Source organism: Mobula hypostoma, chromosome 23 (assembly GCF_963921235.1).
Source record: "Mobula hypostoma chromosome 23, sMobHyp1.1, whole genome shotgun sequence".
Lineage (NCBI taxonomy): Eukaryota > Metazoa > Chordata > Chondrichthyes > Myliobatiformes > Myliobatidae > Mobula > Mobula hypostoma.
Genome location: NC_086119.1, coordinates 48,664,015 through 48,682,081, shown reverse-complemented (window position 1 = coordinate 48,682,081; position 18,067 = coordinate 48,664,015). Strand labels below are relative to the sequence as shown.

Genomic DNA, 18,067 nt, shown 5'->3' with positions numbered 1-18,067 from the left:
GAAGCCACACTCAGGTTGCAGGAGCAACACCTTATATTCCATCTGGGTAGCCTCCAACCTGATGGCATGAACATTGACTTCTCTAACTTCCGCTAATGCCCCACCTCCCCCTCGTACCCCATCCGTTATTTATTTATATACACACATTCTTTCTCTCACTCTCCTTTTTCTCCCTCTGTCCCTCTCACTATACCTCTTGCCCATCCTCTGGGTTCCCCCCCCCCCACTTTTCCTTCTCCCTGGACCTCCTGTCCCATGATCCTGTCATATCCCTTTTGCCAATCACCTGTCCAGCTCTTGGCTCCATCCCTCCCCCTCCTGTCTTCTCCTATCATTTTGGATCTACCCCTCCCCCTCCCACTTTCAAATCTCTTACTAGCTCTTCCTTCAGTTAGTCCTGATGTAGGGTCTCAGCCCAAAACGCCGACTGTACCTCTTCCTAGAGATGCTGCCTGGCCTGCTGCGTTCACCAGCAACTTTGATGTGTGTTGCTTGAGTTTCCAGCATCTGCAGAATTCCTCGTGTTTGCGTTGTTAAGTTGGTAGCCTATTTTTGTTGATTGCAAAGAGATTTGAAGTGATCTGTGGCTGTGAAAAGGGTTATATTAACATAATTCTTTTACATTTCAAGAAAGTTAAAGACTGAAGTGTAGTAACTTCTACTTGGAAAAAGGCACACTCGACAACTTCATGCCAAAGAAACAACTTTATGTCGAACTTCAAAACCGTTATGTATATAGAGGCTTTCACAACCTGTACAGCATGGCAGGCACACTATATACAAAGCCCACCAGAAGTAAAAAGAACGGAAGTGTCATAAGGGGAGGGCGTTGGGAGCAGACCTAAATGCAAGACAGACACTGAAGTACAAGGAACAGGACTTGACTAGAGTAGGGACATGACAGGATACAGACAAGGAGCAGGGACAAGAACACAGACTTGGGCTAGGACATGGACTAGACAGGGAACCTGGACAGGGAACCATGAACTAGGAGCCTGGGCTTGGACTCTGAGCCAGAGACTGGACAAGGACCCAGAAGCTAGGTCTTGCCTCGGGCTCGGACCCCAGAACTAGGCAAGGACATGACATGGCTACAGGACAGGACGTGGCAGAGGTCTTGTCTCTCGAGGCCTGAGGCTAGAAGCTGGGGTCTTGGAATGCAGAGGCTGATAACTCAGAGGCTGGAGCTCGGAGACAGACTGGAAACCATATATTAACATAGAGCCGGGACTTATCTTTCGAAAAGGCGGGACTCATCCTTAACACAACACTAACATGAGACTGGAAAGTACATGGACAGAGCCAGGACTTATCCTTAGACAAGCCTGGATTCAACTTTAGCTCCACACCAAGGTCCATCTGTCAGGTGACGGCAGAACAGCTAGACTTACCCAACAGAGGCAAAGACAAGACAAGACAGGACCCCCACAGGGCAACAGCAGAACAGCCTGACTTACCCCATGGAGGCGACAACAAGACAAAACAGATCCCCCACAGGGCAACGGCAGAACAGCCTGACTTACCCCACAGAGGTGAGGACAAGAAGAGACAAACACCAAAGAACAACAGACAGTTCCATCTCTGCTTTGGGGTAGCTCCAAGTCACAGTTCGGCCAGCAACCTCAGCTGGCTACAGAAACAGCCGGGATCCCTCCCGAGCTCGGAGTGGCTGGCGGTCACTCAGCTGGCCCGGGAAACAGCCAAATCCATTCCACAAAGACAGCTCCAACTATCGACAGCAAGGCTTCATGAAGCAATGGTTCTCCAACACAGCCTAAAGATGGCAAGTGGCTGCTCTAGCCCTCCACCAGCAGGTTGCTCCCAGGGGATCTTGACAAGACAAACCAGCAGCCCATACTTGATCCCAAGACTACTTATGTTCCAAGCTCCAAGATGGGAATCAGGTGCCTATGATAAACCCAACTGAAACAAGGGACAGCTGGAAGACCCGGAGTCCTGACTTCACGGACCGGACCGTGAACCGGAATGCGGACTTCACGGACCGGTCCATAACAGGAAGTAAAACCCTCCTGTTATCTTAATTAGTATTAACTTACTTTTAATAATGCTCACATTACAACACTCCTCCCCCTTTAAAATCCAACATCCCCAAATGTAAAAAACTAGGAAATAAAAACATTGGTGTTATTAACTTGCGTACCCCTGAAAACTTATACTAGTATCTCAGCAACAGTTTATCAATACAAAAACATGACAGATTCAACATTCAATCTAACAACAAAAAAGAACTGTCCCGTCAAAGATTCAGTCTGTCAGGAGGTTTACGAGTGCGCTGTGATCTGTGCACTACCCCCGGTGACCCAGCAGGCACCGCTGGTGAGGGTGTTTTGGGTGGATCTGGTGTTGGGGGCATGAGAGGCGTCTGTGTGTCTGCGTGAGAATGTCCATCCTCCTCGGGGGACCCCGACCCCTCTGACAGCGTCTCGCCCTCTGGCAAAGTCACTGGTGGACATGCTTCCACCGTAGTCTGTCTCAAAAATGGAAACTCCATGGAACTGTCTGCCTCTAAGCCGGTATCATGACACAGGTGCACATGGTCCTGATATCTTGTTTTCCAGATCCTGATCCATTCTTGGCTACCAAACGTAGGATCTTGCAAGGCTTTTCATTTGAGACACTCCTGGGTGAGTCTCATGAATTTCCTCCACAATCTGTGAATGGCCAGGGGGAGGCACGATGACCCTTGCCCCCCAGAAAATGCAGCCATCCTGCAGACTGAGTTCTGTCTTGCGGTTGGCATAAGACTTCAGTTCCTCTCCTTCCACGACTCTGGGTCAACCTTGTAAAAGAAAAGTCTTGACTTGGGACAGGACTGGGTCCCTCTCTGTCCACTGCCTGATCTGGGTCACCTTTACAGGTGTTTCTGACAGCCTCTCCAATGAAAATACAGTCTCTGGAGGCACATATGTAGCAACAGGTGTCTCAGGTAAAGGTAGCCGACTCAGACCATTGGCGTTTACATTATCCCCACCCGCTCTGTACACTATAGCGTACTGGTAGGCTGACAATGTAAGAACACAATGCTATATCCTGGCTAAGGCTAGTGGTCGGATGCATCTAGTCTCACTGAACAGGCTTATCAGTGGTTTATGGTCCGTATAATTTGTAAATACGCGTCTATAAAGGTACTGATGAAAGCGTTTGACCGCAAAAACAATGGCCAGACCTTCTTTGTCTAGCTGTGAATATCCCTTCTCAGCAGCTGTCAGGGTACGTGAAGCAAAACCAATAGGTTTCTCTGAATGGTCCTCCATTACATGTGAGAGAACTGCCCTGGCTCCATAGGGCGAGGCATCTCATGAAAGGGTGATCTCCTGGTCTGGGTCATAGTGAACAAGCAGCTTCGCTGAGTGGAGGAGTTCTTTCACTTCCTTGAAAGCTTTCTCCTGCTCTTCACCCCACTGCCACTTAGTGTCATTGTGAAGCAGCTTATACAGTGGGGTCAAAACCCTTGAGAGGTCAGGAAGAAACTGCCATAATAATTCACCATGCCCAAAAATGATCTGAGTTCCTTAATGTCTTGGGGCTTGGGGCCTCCTTAATAGCTCTCACTTTGTCCTCCACAGGGCATAGCCCCTCAGCTGTGATCTTGTGTCCCAAGTAAGTCACACTCGATGCCAGGAACACACATTTTCCGCATTTCAACCTCAGCCCTGTGTCTGAGAGCCTCTTCAGCACCCATTCTAAGTTAGCCAGATGCTCCACCTCCGTAGCCCCCGTGATCAAAATATCATCAAGATACACTGCTACGCAGTGGCGGTGCCAGAGATTTTTTCTTGCTAGTGCTATGGAGGGGCTGAATTCTTCAGTGCTGGTGCTGAGGGATGTACCCTATGGTAATATGTATTCGCAAGGCCAGACGCGTGGCATTAAAGAGTCAGTTTCAAGCATTATGTGCCTACTATAAATGCCTCTGTTGATTCACAAGCAACAGCAATTGATAAATATAATATAGAAGTGAACTGTGACAGTATCAACAGCATCGGAGACAACCCGGGCTACACAGAACATAAACAAACAAAACAAGCAGAGCATCCGAGCACCATCGGACAACGTGAATCACGCACCAATCCCGCAATCAGCGTCAAATGCGTGCTTTTCCACTGAAAAACACAAAACGAACCCACTGCTATTCATATTACATAGACAGCAATGCCAAAAGATACACCGTTATTAAAGCCAAATAAGGCAAACAACAGATGCAAGGCTTTACCAGGAGTTGGACAAATCGTACTCTGACCATGCAATACCTCAATTAATTCGGCTATTGAATTTAAAACAAAAATCAACAGAACCACCGCTTGGAAGTCTAAGCCAAACCAGTAGGCTTAATAGCAGTAAATGTAATATTTTAGGATTTGTAGGAAACATAAGGACAATGGGGTATCCACCACAAAATAATGATAATAATCAGCATAGTCTTGGCCCAAATTTTTAAAACATCAACTGCACTCACCATTAATGTTTTCAGAGAAGCACAATCTGTCTGTTGTTGTGATTGATGGCAAAAGCATCAATGATTTTCTGGATGTCAAGTGCTTTGGTCCTCTGGCTGTTTATGGCCAACAGGGCCAAGTTGCTGTTCCGAGCATCGCCGCTGCTATTCCTTAAGTAGTTGTTGATGCGTCTGAGGCAAGAGAAACTCCGTTGGCATGAAGCAGATGTCACAGGCAGGGTCGGTGATATGCAGTTTAATTTGTATAAATCTATAAGTGCATCACGGTAGGGTCTCATTAGAGCTAGAAATTCCACTGTGTCATTCACTGTCTGTCCTTGCTTTTGTTTTGTTTCCAGCAGACGCTGAACCTGATGTAGCTCTGCAGTCAGGTTCACTTCAGTCACTCCATAGTATTGGGCCACTGGCCAAAGACAATCCTTGTCTAGGAAGAACTTGTGTTTGGGACTCAATGCTGAGACTCCAGTCAGAACACCCCCAGTCTCAACTGAGAGCCTTCTTTTCATTCCAGTAAGAAGTCCGCCTATAACCGGATAGAAACAGTGGTTGCGAAGGTCATCAGAGGATGTGACAGGTGTGCGTTCAGTTTGGGCCTCAACAACAAAATCATGTAGGTGGCGGGTGGTTGGGCCTGTCTCCTTTCATGTGGTCTGCTCTGTATACTGGCCTTGACGCACAGATCCCTAGCTCTTGTCTGAATTTCACTCCATGATTCCTCTCCCCGTTTTGCTGAGAGCCTATCGATAACAGACTGAGCCAATTCCACTGCGGATGAAAGCTCCAAACTGGGAGATTGTAGCTGGTCTGACATGAACTTGGTGACTCGGAATAAATCCTCAAACAGAGTGAGAAGTAAAGCAAACTGCTTGTCAATCAGTCCATTTACAGCTCTGGCCTCCGTTTTCCTCCGTACATTTGGTTGACCCATAATATCCTGTAGTGTAGCTAGAATGGCAGGGAGTGATTTCCTTATAGCCCACAAAGCTGTATACTGCCATGCCCAGCGTGTATCTGACAATTTCTTCAACTCCACGGGCTGTGCAGTTGATTCCAGTTCTCTCTGTTTCTTCATGAACAGATCGTGGGCAACAGAGTTTGAAAAGAAGTTGTAAAGCAGCTGCACAGTTTCAAAAAACTCACCCGCTTGTGGTACATTGCTCACAACATCCACTAAAACAAGGTTAAGTCTGTGAGCATAGCAGTGCATATATAATGCCTGCGGGACCTCTTTCCTGAACCTCTATTGTATCCCGTTATTGCACCCGGACATCACTGCCACCCCGTCATAACACTGACACATACACGCGTTCTTATCAATAACACACTGGGCGAGTGTCTGTTCAATGCTTTTAAGAAGCGAATCTGCATTCAACCCTTCTGCTGGAGTGAAGTGCAAGAATTCTTCAAGCACTGTTTCGTTATTCAAATACAGCAGCACCACTGATATTTGCACCTTTTTACTCAAGTCTTTACTTTCATCCACCATGATGGCAAAATATCCAGCCTCCTTGATTTCTGCACTTATTTGACGTCTGACCATATCTGCCATAATACCCATAATTTCATTTTGGATATCGTGATGGGTATTTCTTACATTTCCAGGATTGACCTCTATTTTTTAGCTGCAGTCTTATCAAACTTCCCAATTACACTGAGCAACTCGACAAAGTTTCCCCTATTGCCAGATCCATCATTCTCCCGGTGTCCTCGCTTGGCAATGCCTTGGCACACAGTATAACGTGGAGATTCAACCACTGCTCTCATATACTCACGATTTTCTTGGACAATCTTTGCATGTACTTTATCAAGCATATTTCCCAATCTTGAACCGTCTTGTTTTCTCAATCTGAATTTGGCCCATGCCTCCATAGCAAATTTATGAGCTGCACTTACATGGTGGGTTTTGAAAGCTGCTGTAGCTTTCAGTCAGTTGCGGTAACCGGTGACAGTAAAGGTGGACTCAGAATGGAACCCATGTCCTCCACACAGGAAATGCCTGCATGCGAAGCAGAATGTAGCATCTTTTGTGATTGAATATTCCAGCCAGGAGTACAGGTCAAACCAGCCACGAATAAAACTCCTTTGCTGATTGCCAAACTGTTGCGAAGGGTACTTTTTCAATGCTGGCTGACAGGGTCCTTCCTCAGGCTGCTGGCTAACATCGCTAACAGTATTCCCACTCGCACTAAGAGCAGCTTCATCCACGTTCTCTTCCAAATCCCGCTCCATTACTTGTTCCTCTACTTTGCCCTCACACTCCTTCGATGAACTGCTGTCGTCCTCATCCCCACTTACTTCTTTCTGCATGTCAATTTCAATTAAGACATGCTCAGGCTGAGACACCACTGATTCCTCTGGATGAGGTCATTTTCTGACTAAAAATCGATCCATTTTTCACGCCGACCAAAATAACGCATGCGCCCGGCCCACGCTCGCTTGTAAAAGCACAACGTGTGCGTGTGGCATCCGTTACTCTCGCGAGGCCACGGATCCGCGCCTGGATGTACACTATCAATCTCTCGTGTGAGTGAGAGTGAGTGACATCACCACCTTAAGTGACCTTAGATCAGCTTAACTGATCTGAGGACAGCAACGGCAAGACATCGACAACGAACAAATAAGCGGAAGTGTAGAGTGGATCTGACAGAGTTTATAACTTTATTGCTGCGTGGGTGCTATGGTAATTGGGGGCGCTGTTTCACTAGATCAACTGGAGAAACAAACTGTATTCAAAACTATAAAGAGAAAGCAAAGCAGCTGCAGTTAATTTCTTGGTGGTGCTGTGGTGGTGCTATTGCAATTTCTGCTGGGGCTATAGCCCCAGCTAGCACCACCTTAGTGCCACCCCTGCTGCTACGTGCGGAATCCCCTGCAGCAAAGTGTCCATTGTCCTTTGGAAAATGGCAGGGCTGGATGCCACTCCAAACACCAGGCAATTGTACTTGAATAATCCCTTGTGCATATTAATTGTGACGTACTCCTTGGAATCCTCATCGAGCAACAGCTGTTGGTAAGCGTGGCTCATGTCCAGCTTTGTGAACAGCTTACCCCCTGACAGGGTCGCAAACAGGTCATCCACCCGTGACAATGGGTACTCCTCCAGCCTAGAGACCTGATTCACCGTCAGTTTATAATCCCCACATATCCTCACAGTTTTGTCTGCCTTCAAAACTAGAACAATGGGAGCTGCCCACCTTGAAAACTGGACGGGCTCAATGATGCCCAGCCTCTGTAAACGTTCCAGCTCCTCCTTGACTTTGCCCTTCATGGCATAGGGCACCGACCTGGGCTTAAAAAAACATGGTGTAGCCTCAGGGTCGACATGGAGTTTCACTGTCACATCCTTCAGTGTTCCTAGCTCGTCCCTGAAAATGTCACTGTACTGCTGCAGAATGTCCTCCATCGTGTGCGCATACTTAATTTCATGCCAGTTTAGCCAGATTTTGCAAAGCCAATCACGACCCAAAAGACTGGGCCCCCTGCCCTTAGCTATCACTAACCTGGCTTCAGCCTACTGACCCCCAGCTGAAATGTCCACATATAACACCCCTAAATGAGGTATGGGCTGCCCCGTATAGGTCCTGAGTTTGAGCTTTGACGGTCTAATGGGAGGCAGGTTGGATCCCCATGTCCTCCTGTAGGTCTCCTCACTAATGACCAATGCAGTAGCCCCTGAATCAATCTCAAACTTAATGTCCGTTCCCCTGACAGTGACTGTGGCATAATATGGTTCAGGTGGTTCCTCATCTGTTTCCACTGCAAACATGTTGTAGGCACATGCTGCCTCTTCATCTGCATCTTCTAGATGGTGTGTGGCTGCCTGAGCCTGTCGAGCTTTCCCCTACCCAGGCTTAATCTTACCCTCTGAACTTCTGCACTTTTTAGCTAAATGCCCCTTTTTGCTACAAGCATGGCAGACAGTGTCTTTGAATTTGCAATCATTTGCGTGGTGCGTCCCTCCACACCGGAAACATTCCACCCACTTTGCCTGTTTACCAGTCTCCCTCCTGACTTGGTGCACTGCCGCCGACTGCGACCCCCATGTCCTTTCTGGATATCCTTGACATTATTAGCAGCCATCTCCATGCCTTGGGCAATCTCTAAGGCTTTCTTGAACATCAACGGTGGGGTTTCCCCTAACAGGCGGCGTTGTATGCTGTCATTATTAATGCCACATATCAATCGATCATGGAGCATGTCATCCAACACTGCTCCGAAATCACAATGCTCCCACAGCTGCTGAAGCTCGGACAGGAAATTGGCCACAGGCTAACCTGGCTTCCTGAAACAGCTGTGAAACTTACACCGTTGGACTATCACAGAAGGTTTCGGATTGTAGTGGTTCCCCACGAGCTTGACCAGTTCGTCATATGGAATGTCCCCCGGTTTCCGCAGTGTGGCTAAATTCCTTACTAGCTTGTAAGTCTTTGCCCCACACACACTCAGGAGAATAGAGCGCTTCTTAACCTCCTCAGTAATTCCATTTATACAGAAAAAGTGTCCCAACCTTTCCTCATACTCCAGCCAGTCTTCGTTTCCTTCCAGAAATTCACCGATAGTTCCAAACGTAGCCATCTGAAATGTGAAGCTCCCGTTCGAAAATTGTGCCGATACGTTTGCAAAACCAGTTCACCTCATCGCCAAAAATATGTAGTAACTTCTACTTTGAAAAAGGCACACTCAACAATGTCGTGCCAAAGAAACAACTTTATGTCGAACTTCAAAACCATTATGTATATACAGAGGCTTTGCACAACCCATACGACATGGCAGGCACACTATATACAAAGCTCACCGGAAGTAAAAAGAATGGAAGTAAAACTCCCCCATTATCCTAATTAGTATTAACTTACTTTTAATAATGCTCACATTACAACATGAAGGAAGTAAATAACTTTTAATTATAGCTACGTATGCACTTTTGAAGAATCCATACGTAGAAAATGGAGCAGCCATTTAAGCGATAAGGTTATCACAAGATTGCCCATTCCTAGTGATGTTTCAAACATGAATATAAAATAATAAACGGACAGATCTTCATTTGCTTTTCTTTGAATAATTTTACAGGATTTTTTTGTATTTATATGAAAATCCATCAGAGAGACAGCAACTCCAGAAGTGGAGTATTACCTCAGTGCTGCATTGAAATGCCATCAAATATTATTTGTCTCTAAAGTGATTGTTGCAAGTGTATCCTGCCTTTTTGAAATGAGTGTGTTAGCACTGGGCTAAGACTGAGGGACCAGTTACTTTCTGAGTTAAATGTAAAATACTTTGCACTATAACCAACACTTACTCTTGAATCAACAGCTCAAGAACAGATTGTTGCACCATGATCACATTGCTGTTTTTTGGGGGATTTTGCATGTTAGGTGAAAACAGAGTTAGTGTTTTAGGCCAATAAAAAAAGGTTTAATCTGGAGCAGAGTCAAAATTCTCCCATTTCTGGGCCTCATAGAAAATTCAGCCTCTGAGTTTCTGTTGAAGATTTCCTCAATGAGAAATAGTAACTTAGTTTAAGATATCCCCTGAGTCATATTGGAACAAATTACTGGAATTCAACTTCCACATAACCCTGTATTATTTCTATTAGGTGATATTGAAGGGATAAAACTGAAACTTAAATTGAATAAATATCAGAAAGAATTTATAAAAATTGCATTGGCAGTAGCTAAGAAGACTATAGCAGTTACTTGGAAATCTGATTCGTATTTAAGTATGGATCGTTGGAATAATGAAATGGCTAGTTCTATTCCACTTGAAAAAATTACTTATAATTTAAGAGATAATTATCTAACATTCTTGAATATTTGGCGCCCTTATTTACAAAAGATAGGATGTCATATTTAAGTGCTCCGACAAAGAATTTGGTTACTTGGGGAAAATAGCGAATAATTATACCAAATTTATTTTGAATCCCATGGAGCATGTGGAAACCTTCCAATACCCAGGCGGCTTTTCTTTTTTTTTCTCTTTCTTTCTTTTAGGTAGGACTATATATATGGGGGGGGAGGGTTAAGGGGAGGGGGGTGGGTAGATTTTATCTTTTCATGTATTCTTTTTGAAAATTTAATAAAAATTATATAAAAAAAAAGATATCCCCCGAATGCATGAAATAGAGAAATACCTAATGTTAGTTTCCATGATTTAGAAACTGGCTTATCTGAGCACACTGTCCTAACAAAAGAAGCAAGTGTAGGAGGAAGTTAATCAGCAGCGCAGGAAGCGGCCCTGGATGCCCAATTAACCAAAACCTATCTACCTACACATGATCCATATCCCCCCAGTCCCTGCAAGTTCATGTGTATGTCTAAATGCCTCTTAAACATTGTTATTGTGTGTGCTCCCACCAGCAGCCCTAGCAGCACATTCTGGGGTACAAGGAGAGAGCAGAACGTGGTGCTGAGGCCAAGGTTGGATCAGCCATGATAATAATGAATGTCCATGTTCTTCTTCCATGATTTTCACAATGCAGTTGTATAGAACTTTGGTTGGGCTGCACTTGGAGTATCGTATGTAGTACTACAGGAAGGATGTGAAGACTCTGGAGAGAGTACAGAGGAGATTTAACAGGATCTTGCCTGGATTAGAAGGTGTTAGCTACAGTGAGAGGTTGGATAAACTGGGATTAGTTTCTCTGGTTGATTGAGGGCTTAGGGGGCAGTCTGATAATAATCTTTATAATTATGAGAGGTATAGGTAGAGAAGATAGTCAAAGTCTTTTCCCTGGATAGAAATGTCAAAACCTAAAGAGTCCCTGAGTGACACAGAAAACACTGGAGGAACCCAGCAGGTCAGGTCAGGCCAGAGAAATGGACAGTCAACTTTTTAGGCCAAGGCTTTCCATTAGGAATGGAGAAAAAGAGAGTAGAAGCTAGAATAAAAGGGTGGGGGGGGGGGAAACAGAGGTAACACAAGCTGGTGAATTGAGGTGACGGGAAAGGTAGGAAGGTATGTGGGAGTGAAGCGGGACTAATGTAAGAAACTGAGAGATAATAGATGGAAGCGGCAAAGGGCTGAAGAAGAGAAATCTAATAGGAAAGGATAGTAAGGCCATAATAGCTCCTGACCCTAACTGTGGAATAAAGGTAAGGTGAAGAACCAAAGGGAGGAAGATGTGGGTGATAGGCAGGTCAAGAGAGCAGGAGAGAAGGGGTAAAGAGGCCAGAGGAATAAGAGAAAACAAAAAGACAGGGTTGGGGAAACAGAGGGGAGTGGCTTCTGGAAGATAGAGAAATAGATGTTAATGCCATTAGGTTGGAGACTGTCTAGAGAGAATATGACATGTTGTTACTTTAATCTGCACCTAGTGACTAGAGGACACACAGATGAGAGGAGCAAACTTTACCAGAGATGTGTGAGATTTGCTAGCATTGCAAGTTTCTCAATGGTGCAGGTTTACATAGGTTACTCTTTGCAATAACATCCCTGGCAATAGACTGCAGTGTTGAAGGTCACTCCCTTACACAAGATGTTCTCGATCAGCTTGTTCAGGTCCCCTTGAGCCTCTGGGCGCACACTGCATTCCTTCTCACATGTTCTTGAAGCAGCCTTACTCTGCACCAGCTGGAAGAAGGATGCTTGCATTGTGCATGTATGCTTTTAAGGCTTCATTGAGGGTTGGGGCTGACTGTTTGCAGCTGCTCAGTCTGAAACTGTATCAGTATTGAAGAGTATGTTGAAACCGATGCAGTGTAATGTTACAATGGGAACCCAACAATACTGTGTTGCAAACCTTGAGTTGGATGAGCATCATCTTTATCAGGCTTTTAAAGACACTGTTAGATTATCATGTACACTGCTTTAATACTAGTAAAAAATAGAAAAGCAATTATTAGGCTCTGGCATTTATTTTAAATGTACTTAAAAGAGAGTAGGCAGACATTATGCAAATACATAAACCATTGTCATTGCTTGTTTTGTGTTCTTATGAGACTAAAAAGCAAGTGAAGTTTAAGGCCTTGCAATATATAACATTGATCACAGGTAGAGATGTGGACTATTTGTTTAATAGTCTATTTACTCAAAACCCTTTCTAGTTGTTTTTATTACCGAAATGTTGCTTGATAAGAGTCCAGAAAAGCACATGGGCTAATGTCTGGGTATATGATTGCTCGGTTATTTGTTACCTTTGGAATAATATTGAACGCTTGAGAAAATGCAGAGGGGGTATGGTAATAATCTTATTATTAAGATTTACTGGGCTGCACATCAGTGGAGCGAATAGAGCTGCTGCTTCCAGGCACCAATGAAATGAGTTCAGTCCTGAACTCCTAATGCTATCTGTGTGCAGTTTCCACATTCTCCCTGTCATCTCATGTCATCCCCCTGGGTGTCCCAGTTTCCCCTTGCTTCCCAAAAGATGTGAGCTGATAGGAAAGTTACTATGGAAACATTCCTCTAATGTGTGGGTCAGAGGTCGAATCTGAGGGGAATTGATAGGAATGTGGAAAGAAGAGTTCACAAGACAACAGAATTGTTCTGTGAGCTAGTATAGACTGGATGGACTGAAATGTCCTCCTGCGTTGTAAAGAAAAATGGATTTGGCCAAAGACTCATCCAAAATTAGAAAAATGAATATTAAATGAAAGTATAGAATTTGGGCAAGAATTTCTAATTATAGTGGGATAGAGATGAGGACTAAGTTATTAGAAGCACTGACAGAATCATTTAGGAAGATGTAGCAAACCAGATCAACTGCTGTTTGGGAATAGATTAAATTATAATAATATTATTAGTAGAGATGAAGGGCCCTGACCTTCCGCAGATACTGCGTGACCTGCCAAGTTCTTCCTTGCTCGGGTTTTCAGTGTCTACAGTCTCTATTAATAGTTCAGCCTTTTTTAAATCAATGACCCCTACCACTAATGGAGGGGTCTGTGGACACCAGATTGGGAATCGCTGATTTAGTTGGTGAATAATATTTACTGCAGGACCCCTTGTAAGATTTGGAAAAAAATGTGGATTAGGTTAACTTGAAGAGTTTTTATCTTGTTGGAGTTGGTGAGTGAATTTGAATCCATGACAAGGTACATAAATGTGTTCACCGGAAGAGTGAATATGCCTTACTCTTTCTCTAGGAAGAGGTTTCGGGCCGAGACCGTCGACTGTACCTCTTCCTAGAGATGCTGCCTGGCCTGCTGCGTTCACCAGCAACTTTGATGTGCATTGCTTGAATTTCCAGCATCTGCAGAATTCCTCGTGTATGCCTTACTCTGTGTTCCCATCAGTAACAAGGCATGGAAAAGCCATTGAATGTAGCTGAAGATGAAGAAAGGCCCAAATGCTAGTCTGGAACTCATTGCATCTTGAGGCAAAATGCAGTAATCCTTAAAATTCTTAGCTTGCAAATATATTGAAGTGTTTGAATTTTCAATCAATACTCAGCCTTAACAGCTCTCTGAGGAAATGTTCCAGATTTGTACTATTTTTTTCAATGAAGTACTTTCTGACCTCTCAGCTGATTCTTAAGGTCATGCACTTGATCTAATTTTTTTACCAGAGGAAATATTTTCTCTTGATTAATCTTTACAAAGCCTTTAATATCTTAAATACATCAATAATATTTCATCTTAATCCTCCTAACTCAGGGGAATGTAGGCTTTATTCTTTCAATTTCGGATCAGAATTTAAATTTTTTTTGGTTAATCACAATTAATATTTTTACATTATGAATGCAGGTGACCTCCGCATTATGGCCATTTGGTTGATGGAAGTTTACCCTTACAGAAATTACAAGACACTGTCGAAAAAATCAGAGATACAGAAAATAAAAATAATTCTCACTAAATTTATGTGAAAAAGTAAATATGCCCACAAGATTTATTTCCCTCAACTTGTGTTTCTGCCTTGTGGCTTTGTGTTATAGAAATTTGTGGTATGGCCTGTTTTCCAGGTACGCAACCCCACAATATTGCAGAGGTCACCTGTAGTGACGAAAATGCTGTGATTCATTAAGTAAACTGTTTGAATGGTATATTCTGCTTGAAGGGCTATATTCTGAATTGTTTGCCGATGATGCTCTTCCAATAATGTATTGTCCAGAAATTTCCACTGCTGGCAACATCTTCAGGACCTCGCTTAGAATGGTCCATATCTCATGCGTGCTTCATTTCCTCGGTAGGTCACCCAGTGAGTCACCACCTCGGAAACCGCACAAAGCACGGAGCTGTTGCAGCTCTCGCAGTGTCTCTGCATCGTCTGTATATAGCACTTCCAGATCTCTCAGCAGGTCAGTATTATGAGGTGAATGTTCTGCTGCAGCACTGCATTTTCTGTATGTGGTTCTTTCCTCGACTTTACATAAGGGAGTGTTTCACTTCAGTGTGAAGGTTATAGGTCATTGAAATCCAATCCCAGAAACCAACAGTTTATCCGTAATAAATTGCTAGACCACAAAATTTCAACATTTTGTAAAACAGAGTCAGGTGTTACATAACACCTACTCATATAAATTTTAACAGGTGGGAGTTACAAATTGAGAACATTATGTGGTAAAGCTCTTGATTAGAATCCTGTTAATTCTGAATTCCTACCTATAAACCTAATTTCCTGATGTAAACTTTTTCATTACAAGTATTAATATACATTCATAAACAGTCGTGGTAAGAAATGAAACTTTGTTAATATTAATTGTTCATTAGTATGATACAACTTGTACTGCACATGTTATCTGAAGTACATTCAGCATTCAGTTACATTGCAGGTAATAGAATTAGATATAGGGAGTGCTTTCAATGTTTGAACACTGACTATTGAATGATCCTAGTTAAGAGGAGGCTTTATTGTCACAATATTCCCAATTTGTAACTCTTATCTGGTAATTTTTTGAAATTTGTAACAGAGTAGGTTTTATGTAGCACCCAATTCTGTTTCCTGAAATGTTAGACATCATGTGGTTTCGAAATTTATATTATACCCCACTTAAAGACCAGATCGCTGTAGGACATGGGTAAAAGAGATCTGAGAAAGACAGTGAAAGGAAAGAATATATAGAGAGGAAAACAAAAGATGGACAGAGAGTGGGAGATACATAAATAAAAATGAGGAGGTAGAGTGAAAATATTAGTCTACTGTCTCTTAGTGCATTAAAACTGCTTAACACACGGTTACTCAGTTTGGTGTTTAGTGTCCTTATTAATGCATCATCATGATGTCACAAGTAAATAATGACATCTAAAAAAGGACAAAATGTATCACTTTTAACTGGGATTGGACTATGTTTTATGCTTTTTATCTGAGCCTGTCTGATCTGCCTTTACTTGATATAGACCAATTTTGTGCAACAAAGATAGTTATGATAGTTGTACACATTCAGTTCTGTATGTTAAGAGATGTGTACAGCTGCTAACCTATATACTCTTTATATATGTTTATACACACACACACACACACACACACACACTATATATCTAAATTAAATTTCTTACCCTCTACTTTCCAAGTTACATTTGAATTACATTCATACATTCTAACTCTAAACTTGCTGTTTCTGAACATGTGAACAACACCTTGAACGATGAGCTACTGATAAACTCGAAAACCTGCTACCTGTGATCTTTATTCATTACATGGCAATTTGAAAAGTTGTCACACACCGGTACCAAGGTCCTGGAGCTAAACGGATAGGTCCTAATCAGCAGCAATGCAATCTTGTGATATACGTCCATCAGACCCATCCCCTTACAAAATCTATCATGAACCTTTGACAGATGCCAAACCCTACAATGCAAGATGCAACCTGCCACAAGGCTGCTTAGTGTCACTGTTTGACATGCATGCCACTTATTCATAATTTATAATTTTCATCAAGGCTTTTTCACTGTTTCTGATTATTTCTGACATGAAAAATGCATTAAAATTATTTTAAAGTAAGTAATTATAAAAACCTATCTTCTAGCATTTTTTAAAATCAGCAAACATAAAAACATTAAATTAAAACATCAAATAAAATGCAAACCTTTTGTGATCTTTCTTTCCACAGCTTTTGGCTCCCCTTTCAAAGGAAAAGTATATGGATTCTGTACCAGGTCTAACCTAGCACAGGATCTGAGAGTAGATTTGCCATTGTAAATACTGGAGAATTTCAGCAAGTTACTACTCTGCTTTGATACTCCAGAGGGAACATTGGCACCAAGCTCAGCCTTTCAATTTAGAATCAATACATTTACACCAGGTCGCAAAACTGAGACATTTATGTGGAATTGCTGACATAATTCATGCAATTAATTTGCCCTATTGTAATGCTCATTTTGTACCAAATTAATGTCTTTTGCTGTAATCCTTACCCCATATTGCTAAGAAGACAACAATGCCATGGACTATTTCCTTGGATTGCAGAGACCTAAGCAAAAATTAGGAAAGATAAAAGTCAGAGTGGAGTACAGAAATGTCAAATGCAAAGGACACAAAGGTTATTAAATTCTAAAGGACAATGAGTGTAAGGGCATTTTATCTGAATGCCTGCAGTATTCAAAACCAGGTCAGTGAATTTGTAGCACAAATCTATACAGAGAGGTATGATTCAGTGACCGTTACAGAAACGTGGTTGCAGGGTGGAGATGAGTGGGAATTAAATGTCCAAGGCTATCAGGTAATATGGACGAATAGACAGGAAGACAAGGTAGTTGGAGTAATGAAGGATGAGATCAGGGGGATAGTGAGAGACAATATAAGATCTAAGGAGCAGATTATTGAATCCATCTGGGAAGAGATTAGGAATAGTAAAGGGAAAATATCACTGGTGGGTGTTGTCCTGTTGGCCATCAAACAATAACATAACAGTGGCACATACAATCAACCAAGAAATATGTGATACATGTAAGGATGGAACAGCAGTTGTCATGGGGGACTACACATAGATTAGGCAAATCAAGTTAGGCAAGACAGTCTTCAGAAAAACTTCACAGAATACATCTGTGAGAGTTTCTTTCACAGAATGTCACTGAAACTTGCAAAGAAAAATGCTATCTGAGGTCTGATCCTGTGACCATGTAAAATTAACAACCTCTTGGAAAGAGTGATCACAGTATAATTGAATTTCTCATTCAAATGCAAGGAGCAATAATTCAATCTAAAACCAGTGTATTATCCCTGAACAAGGGAGACTACAATGGGAAGAGGGAGGAGCTAGCTAACATATACTGGGAACACAGGCTAGATGGTGAGACAGTTGAGGAACAGTTGAAGACTTTCAAAGACATTTTTCATGCTGCTCAACGAAGGTATTTTCTAGTTAAAAGCAAGAACGGTAAGAGAGAGGAGAGCCAGCATTGAATATTGAAGTAAATAAAATAAAGCATTAAAATAAAAGCTCATGCATATGAAATCACCAAGAGTAGTGGGGAACTGGAAGATTGGGAAAACTTAAAAAAGCAAAAAGGGGAGAAGGTTATGAGAGGAAATTATTGTAAAATATATAAACAGATAGTATGTTCCTATAGCTATATAAAGTGGAGGGGAGAGGAGAAAGTTAATGTGAAGATGAGAAGGGGGAATTAATATTGAGTAATGCCAAAGCCTTGAACAGTTCTTTTGTGTCAGTCTTCACAGTGGAGGACATGTCTAATATGCTAAGGAGAGATGTTATGG

General features: G+C 42.6%; 1 protein-coding gene across 5 annotated transcripts in view; it reads left to right on the top strand.

The window, feature by feature from the left end:
* srrm3 (serine/arginine repetitive matrix 3) overlaps positions 1 to 18,067 on the top strand; it is a 417,679-nt gene that overhangs the window by 289,203 nt on the left and 110,409 nt on the right. For all 5 annotated transcript variants that reach the window (XR_010015899.1, XM_063031472.1, XM_063031471.1 and 2 more), the window contains one exon: positions 14,601 to 14,708. Coding sequence is in view for 4 of the 5 variants with exons in the window: in XM_063031472.1 (XP_062887542.1) it covers positions 14,601 to 14,708 (108 nt within the window). In the remaining variant the exon portion in view is untranslated. The remainder of the gene's footprint in view (positions 1 to 14,600; positions 14,709 to 18,067) is intronic.